At 42.2% G+C, this 8567-nt stretch overlaps 1 protein-coding gene across 1 annotated transcript; it reads right to left on the bottom strand.

Annotated features, from left to right (window-relative positions):
* Positions 1 to 478: 478 nt before the first annotated feature.
* Positions 479 to 7186, bottom strand: LOC104471964 (coagulation factor X-like; the record flags this gene model as incomplete). Its single annotated transcript, XM_010087483.1, has 5 exons — positions 479 to 801; positions 1664 to 1804; positions 2755 to 2868; positions 5527 to 5551; positions 7026 to 7186. Coding segments are annotated over 5 exons (764 nt in total), but the record flags the coding sequence as incomplete, so codon positions are not given.
* Positions 7187 to 8567: the final 1381 nt, after the last annotated feature.

Below are 8567 nucleotides of genomic sequence, written 5' to 3'. Positions count from 1 at the left end.
CCCTTCCAATCTCTAACATTCTGTGAAGTTCTGTTCCCATTTGACACTTGCCTCCCTGCCCTGCATCCCCCTGCCCAGTGCCAAATACAGGAACTCATTTTGGCTGGTCTAAACTCAGGAGGAAAACTTAGATATGAAAGTATATTTGTGAAGCAAATGCATGCTTTATCTGACATGCTCTCAGGTATACTACCTAAATGGACTGCTATCAGACAGAACTGGAATACAGCCTGCAAAAATGACACTGGTAGACCAGCATGACTCAAAAGGTCTGGTGACAGGCTAAGTGGCACAATCTAACATGGCACAAAGCCTTACATTCTGACATTTTAAGGCTGCAGTCTGCAGTGCATCTAAGTGCGTAGGTTCACACAATTCAGCTACCTCTAGCTACAAATGGCATACTACATGGATAACATTCAGAAGGCAATCAGGTTAAATGAACAGTTGCACACTTTCCCTCAGAAACATGTTCAGCTTACATGCAGCGCACAAACACCAGATTTACCTGCCACGGACATTCGCCAAGAAGACACTCATCACCACCTACTATCCTGGTAATGACATATGGAGTCTTGCTACTTGTTCCATTGCCAGGACGGGCGGTTGGGCTTTCTGTGGTAGTAACGATGTCCTCCTCCAAACTTGTTCCATTTGTGGGAGGGACATCCTCATGACTAGTTACACTGCTGTTACCAGCACGTAAAATATCTTCATCACTAGTTACATTGCTATTATCAGCAGATAAAATAACCGACCTTTTTTTTCTTTTCACAAAAACTCTTCCACAAGGATATTTTACTGTAAAGACAAGGATGTTAAAATTAGAGATGGACAGAAATACCAGCACAAGAGGAAACTCCTTGACAACACCATCTCACAATAAATCAGTTAATGCAGCTGTCCTGTTTTCAAAACACTAGCAAAACTTGCTTGTTGGCAGATGCAACAAAGGAGAAAGACCAGATGGTCTGAAAAATGAAAGCCATGTTGTAGTCCTAAAACTTGTCCATAGGTTCAGTCTCCAGACAGTGTTTTCAAAGTATTTAAAATTTAAAACACCATCTTCAACTGTTTACATTGCTATATTCATGTACTTGCTCTTACTAAAACCATCTTAATTAGGAAACTGAGTGTTTTGTTTTAGGAATAACATGGCTCATGACAGCAACTTATTATCAGATACAAAGGATATAAAAACCAACATAATGAGTATACGGTTGACTTATCCCTCCCCCCAGCTTTGTTGAAACACAACAAAAATATACAAATATAAATAGCATGATCATAATTATTTAATGTCATCAGTTACTATTTTATTAGGTTAATTGAAACCTAAAGTAGAAAAGTTTTGGTGAGCTGCTGTTTTGTACAGAGTGTAAGTGTTTAAGTAAATAAGATATAACTGCAATCGCTTTTTTCCTGTCAATAGCGGAGTTTACTCAGGTAATTCAGTGAGAGGCACCTTGCAAAGGGTTCCAAATCAGCTAGATTTTGGTAAGTCTATCACATGCCCTCATGCATGGAAGGCTTTGGAAATACAAACCAGTTGGCCTCAGTGTTAAATCTATGTCATGTAGAATACTGATAGTTGAAAAGACATTCTTTAACTGTGAATCAAGTCTCACCACCATTGCTATTTGTTTAGTACATAGATTCATACCTGATGAAACACAGCGTTTGCCATCCTCTGCTAGAACATACCCTTTTGCACAAGAACACAAAACATCCTTCTGTGCACTTTTTTTGATGCTGCAGAACTGCTCACAGTCACCATTGTTTATTTTGCAGTACTTTGGTATGACTATAAAAGAGAGAAGTTTGGAGAAAAACTGTAAATAAGCAGTGACTTCACAGCAGATCCAAAGCTCACCAAACTAAACTGTGTTCTTTAAACGTACAGATCTGTATCTTCACCTGTAAAACACCTGAAGCACATCTTAGTGACAACATGAGTGGCTAACATTAGCTTATGCCTTACAAAGCAGTCCCATCCAATGCATGAAAGATACTTGCCAAGTCCAAGTGGGCCCAGTGGCCATGTCATGGTGAGCTTAAAAAAAAAAAAAGACAGAATGACAGTGGAAAAATGAATAAAACAATATCAGAGGAATCCAGATATTGGTAAATCCTCACACGATTCCTCCCTCCTGCCTTAAAAATCTCAACTCCTCCTCATTCCCCTCAGTCCTGTGTCTCAACTTCAATTCCACACCCTCCACTCTTTAATTCTTGGTTACCGATACACGTTCCAGTGACAGCAGTAGGGTAACAGCTCTATGCCACAGAAGAGACTCAGGAAGGATTTATATGCAAAAAATGATTCCTTGCAAAACTGAAAAAGTCTCTGCATCGTCTACTGAAATCTGCCTTCTTTGGTTCTTCATTGCTGTGAGCTGAACAGGGAGGCTGTACTTCTGAGCTTGGAATAAAGGCTCTTTGATATCAGTTATAAGAATCCTATTAGGTTTCTTAGTTTCATCATCATGTTTTGGCGATTCAAGCTCATGTAAAGAGGCACAATCAGGGCATTCTTTGGAGCAAGTGTAACTTTGCAGCATTCACTAACACTATCCAGCTGTAGAGCCACCAGGGCTTTGTGTTTCTGGTACTGTCCTCCAACCATTGTTGACTGCCATCCTATTCTATGCATTTTTCAAAGAGGCAACTAATGCTTGTTAAGAAAGAGTTAACTTTCTATCTTTCAGCTCCCTGGGAAATTCACTGCCATAGTTCTCTAAAGCAGAAACTTACCAAATTCACAGTTCTTGCCTTGATAACCATCCAAGCACGAGCAAGTGTAGGAACCAATTCCATCTTTACAGTGTCCACCATAGTGACAAGGATTTGAGCTGCACTGGTTCCCATCTACAAAAAAACCAAACCAAAACCCAAATTATTGTAAGAGTGTAAGCATTTTCAGTGAACTCTGAAGGGGTCTTAGTTTTAATAAGCAACCTTTCATCTTTCCTTCTAAAATGTATGTCCTGTGAGTTGCCACATTCCAGATGGAATGTAATTGCAATCATTCCAAACCAGCGATGATTCATATACACAGCTGTTTTGACAACAGCCTCAGTTGTGCAATGTTTTTGGTGGCTACTCCATGACTATGCATATGCAACCCTTTTTTTGTAGGAAGATAAGGTAACAGATCATGGTCAGAGTATACATAATTTACCGTGAAGGCTGGAAAAGCAGACAGCAACTACTGTTGAAAGATATTAACTTTTTGGTTTTTCCTACAATTTCCGCATAATAATGACAACTCAACTTTTCTTTCTTTAAAGGTCATCTCATCCCTTGTGCATGTCTTTTGCCTGCAGTGTTGTTCATTTATAGAAACAGACACCAGCATACTAATCTGAAGATAAACAAAACAAAATGCTTTACAAAGCCCTGCTTGATTCATGTGTGCAGGCCAAATTCCTGTTTTGTGCTGCTTACGGTATGAAAATTGGCCCATTGTATCCATTGAAGTATGAGGTTCAGCTTCAAAAAACTAGCTCTTACCTCATGCTCCCCACATCTACACTGAGATCTCTCATATATGAAAGGCATTTCTGCAGCCTTTCTTCCTGTCCATGATCTGGACACAACTGGCTAACCTGACTGCAGCTACACGTATCTCACAAACTCAGTTACACACAGGACAGTGAGGCTGTGCGGCGTTTGGAGGCATGTTCCATGTAGCAGCCCGTTCTCCCACCCCACAAAGGTATCTCACTCCCGCACTGATGCTCGCTGCCACCATCATCCCATCCAGCGACCTGCTGTAACAAATGTGTTCCCCCATCACAGGACCTTGAGAGGCTCTTCTGCACCGTTTGATAAGAAAAGCAGAATACCCCAAGAAGTGACACTTGCTTAATAACTCATGGCTTTAGATAATACACTCTTCACATTTCTGTTCTATCACCTGTTCTGCCCATTTGGAGCAGCTGGAAGAACAGCAATGCCCACAGAGGAGGCAAGATGCAAGAAGCAGCTCATCCTGAGGATCCAGCTTGCCATCTGCACGGCGGCTCTGGCCTGAGACCTCATCCGCTGCAGGTTTATCTGCTACAGGGAACATCTGCTGGGCTTTGTGTACTGCCGCCACGCCTCAACATCCCCTCTGTACCTGCACATGGCCAAAACCAACAGCGCCGCAAGCGCTGCATCGGTGTGGTCCACCACAGAGGCGTTGAGGACTGATGTCCACCCTCAACAGAGGGAAGGCCAGACCCCTATTTAGCAAAATAAAGGCAGACTCGAGGCCTGCAGCACAGCTCCTAGTTTCTGCCTCCTTTGCAGTGCCAGAGCACTCCATTCTGCAGCAGTCTTAGCTAAGCAGCACCCTACTGTTACAAACAGTTCCTACACTGTATTTGCTGCTGGGGTGATGAGTTTTATATCAATATTGCACAAAAGCATTGCAGAATCCCCTACTAAAAAAGGAAGGAGGAATGAATTGTTCTAGTAACTTGGCTGAGGGTAGCTGTGGTTTTCAATACTTCTGAACACCATTAAAGCATTCATGGACTGTGGTTTAAAATGTATGAAATTGGCATTTCCTCTAAGAGCACTGGCACTGATGTTTCCCTGCTTGCATTTTTATGAGAAAATGGTTTAAAATTTTCCACTTCTGTTCGCTGCAACACTGATGCAGGCTTTGCTTGAAATTTCAGCCTGTAGGTTGCAGAGTTCATCCCCTGCTTAGAGCATTGTGAAAGTCTGCATCTTCTTTGTGGCAACTGTCTTCAATTTTCCGCAGACTCCAAAAGACAAAGCTGAGCTGCCTTCGGTCAACATTTTTGAGGTACACTTCCTAACACACAAACTGGACACATACTTCCAGAAGAATATGTTACCAAACACTAATACATTAAAAATCTGTCCCTGCATAGTGATTATAAACACTAGAACCCTAATAAATACAACTCAGACCTTTAGAAAAAAACAGAAAAGACTGATTGGTAGTATCTGATAATCTGCTGGCATGTCTTCTTTGAATGTCAAACAGTTCTGTAGAAAACACACCCCACAAAATCCTCTGTAATACAGGAATCAACAACACCTGGCATGGAAGGTGACACAGAACTGGCAAAGGCCTGTGCGATCCGGTTTAATAACTTTGTGTTGGCTACGGCATGTAAGCGCCACCCTCATCTATGACTCTTTGCATCTTGAATTCCCCCATCCAGGGCTGCCCCTCTGGAGGACAAGTGAGTGGCAGAGTCCCATGCCCAGTTTCTACTTCTCACTGTCCTTTACATGCAAAGGGCTGCTATTCTTTTTTTTGAGAGGACAAAGATCATCCCAGCAACTGGAGGCACTGAACCTTGCCTTCAAATGAAGCTACGGGGTTCAAGCAACAGCAAGGCAGTAAATCAGATTCCTTCTTCAGAGGAGACACAAAGTGAGGGTGCTCCAGTGAAAAGAGAGGAAGCAAGGCAGCAGGAAGTGGTTACTTACGAGGTGCATCCTTTTTAACCTTGCAATAAGGAAGCTTAATTGTCTAAACAAACACAGAGTGTTTCTTACCTACATAGACGTTCCAGAATTCCTCCTGCAGGTAGGTGTGGAAAAAGGGGAATAGAAGGACACAGAAAGTGTTAGATGAGAATTACTGAATTCCTCAGAAAAATATTAGAGCTTTCATACAGAGGATACTCGCAGCTAACAATTGTTAAAACAAATATTTCAGTTACAGGCACATACAGTGCCTTGCAGCCTAGTATTACCATTAAATAAATCAAAACCATACGATCCATCTACAGTGCCCAATTCTACAGAAACAAGTCTCATGCATTTTTCAGAAATTTAAAACTCCTTAGAGATTTCCCAGTGTGACTCACTAAGGAAGGATAAGGCACTTGATTTCTTGCGTAACTGTATCTTTCCATCAGTTTTGACTAAATTTACTTACATTCCTGTAATGCCAAATTCTCAGTCTCCATCCCCCCTATCATCCCATCAATCAGGACCTCAGAAATCCTGAGATTTAAAAATATTTTGCCTGATTTGTGTTCTTCTTTCCCTCTGCACTGAGGACTCCAGGTATGCTGTCTGTCCATCCTTTTCAATGGCATCTGGTCACCAGGCGGAACAGGCTGTGCTGGTTCTGCTACAGATCAGCCAGCCTTTATGCTCTGAAGTACCGTGGTGATGCACCCACGACTCCCCACCCAGGTCATCTCAGGCCCACTCCAAGAACATTCTGGCCATCAAGTAATGCTAAAGCGAAATGAATCTGGCCTTAACTCCAGTTTCAGGGCTGTTCTTAACAGCCATATGGCTACAGTCCATGTTCCCAAGACCCCTCCACCACCAGGTCACTTCAAGTTTTCAAATAGCATATTTTCTACTGACCCCAGTCCCCATAGTTACCCCATCTGTTTAACTCTCCCTGAGCTTGGGAACAGATCATGTTTCTGTCTAAAGTTAAGCAGCCTTCAGGGTAGGGCAGGTGACACAAGAGTCACACATACAAACTTCTTTGCACGTGGGCAATTTAATTAAGGCATATAAGAACTGTCCACAGTATACATTCTGTAAATTCAGATACTGAAAAAATGAGACACAAAATGACAAGCCCCGCAAAGCTGCCTAAGTTCAGCAAAATTCTCCCCTGAAGCTCCATTTCAGCATTTGCCTTCTCAACCTTCCTGTGGACTCTCCACCTAAGAACTCTTGACCGTAGTCATGACACTCTGCTATGCCACCCAGATAGGGTGAACATATTTCCAACACGGGTAGTATCAAAGCACTTAAACATCAAATACCTCACAATGCAATTAAACAGATCAGAACAGGTAAAAGAATGGAGGCTTTAACATGGGCTGGCCATGCAAGAGCTAAATTAAGACTGTTGTCCTATGTTTATGCCTTAGCAATTCCAATCACAGTCAAAACCACTATTTGTTCTTTGTGTTAAAGGATTGGGAGCAACTTGTAGTTTTGATGCCCAGCTCAAAAGACACTAATACTATTTTATAAACATGAAATAGGTAGACCTATGTTTCATATTAGTTCATCCTTACAGTTTTTTCCTGGTCTTCAAAGGCTTCTCTTGCTTCTTCTTTTGAGCAGCGTTCCTCATTGCATTCTCTTTCAATATTGCCTTTCTTAAGTTCCTCCAAAAAAGAGTTTGCACGTTTTGTTCTTTCCAAGAACTTGTCTGCATTTTCTTTCTTGATGAATACTAGAGAATGGAGAAAATGATACAGGTGGCAAGTAACATTTGGCGGTGGTAAAGAGTCTTTAGAAATAAGTGAAGTAGAAGCAAAACCAAAATGGACCCCTTCACCACTCTACCCATACACAACATTACCTGTGAGGTTAGTCCTCACACAGACTGATACCTCTCAGGATCCCTCAGAGCAGTCTCTCTCTGAGAATCAGCAACTCCAGGACAAACTGTAGGCCCCCAAAATTCTCTTAGTCTTGAAAATAAAAACATGCAGGTTGCCACTGACGGCTTATATTTCTGTTGCTTCTGCTCAAGACTTCAGTCTTGAACAGAATGACTTTCCCTGAAGGCCAGGAAGACTGCATTTCTTGATTTGGTTTTAAAGGTGACCACCAGACAACAACGTCTGCTCCAGGGGTTTGTGGTGCAGAAACTAAATGCCGCACAAACTCAAGATGCAGTAACATGTCTACTGACAGATGGGAAAAACCCATGTATGAGTTCTACTGCCCTTCACCACCCCAAATCCCGCTGTGCTGTCCTGCGGTCTTCCCTCCTTCCCAACACCGCCTCCCACTTGCCTGTAGAAATGTTCCTGCCTTACTGATGTAAGTGCAGGTAGAGCTAAGGCAACTGTGTTTTAAGATTTAAAACAAACATCAGCTTTAGCAGGAAAGTACAACCTGAGATCAGTTCGCTGTGTTGTTTTATTTTTTAAAAGCGTGGTGTCACAGAAGTGTGAGACCTGCTGCCTTCAAGTTCAAGATGCAGGTAGGCGTTGATTTAAGCTGAAGGATCAGAGGCATTAAACTCAGCTCAGCCACTTGGCTGCATGAGCAATACTGTTACTCTCCAGTGACTTGTGCACACATTATCAAACAAGAAAAACAGAAACAACACTGGAGTAAAACCATTGCCTATTACCCTGTAAAAAACATACACTCTAGGAAAAGTTTGCAGAAGCTGGAAGCTGGCATTTAATTATGTTCTGACCACCTGGAATTTAAAGGGAAGTACTTTCCAACCACAGACTGAAGTGTGGAACAGTGCTGCAGATGGGACTTGAAGGCCAATGGCTTGCACTTAGTGGGCAGCTTGCACGTCCCTTCTGGAGCATTCTTCATGCAGCTCAACTGAGCAATAAATAGATTAGCCGATGAGTAATAATATACCTTAACATCCTCTAAGAAAACACAGAGGGGACTTACTCTGCTTTAACTGAAATTGGTGGATCAGCCGCAGGGAGCCAAATTCTGCTAGTGCTATTTTTAATTAATCAGTCCCATAGTGCCCATGCATGCTTTGCAGCCTCACTTATTCTAGAAAAGGCTCCTCACAAGGAAGGCTCACAGAAAGCACTTGTAACTTCTTGCTCAGCAACTGTTAGTTCATT

The sequence above is a fragment of the Pterocles gutturalis genome, unplaced genomic scaffold (assembly GCF_000699245.1).
Source record: "Pterocles gutturalis isolate BGI_N339 unplaced genomic scaffold, ASM69924v1 scaffold13956, whole genome shotgun sequence".
NCBI lineage: Eukaryota > Metazoa > Chordata > Aves > Pterocliformes > Pteroclidae > Pterocles > Pterocles gutturalis.
Note: the sequence above shows the minus strand (reverse complement) of the source record. Positions and strands in the feature narration are given on the sequence as shown.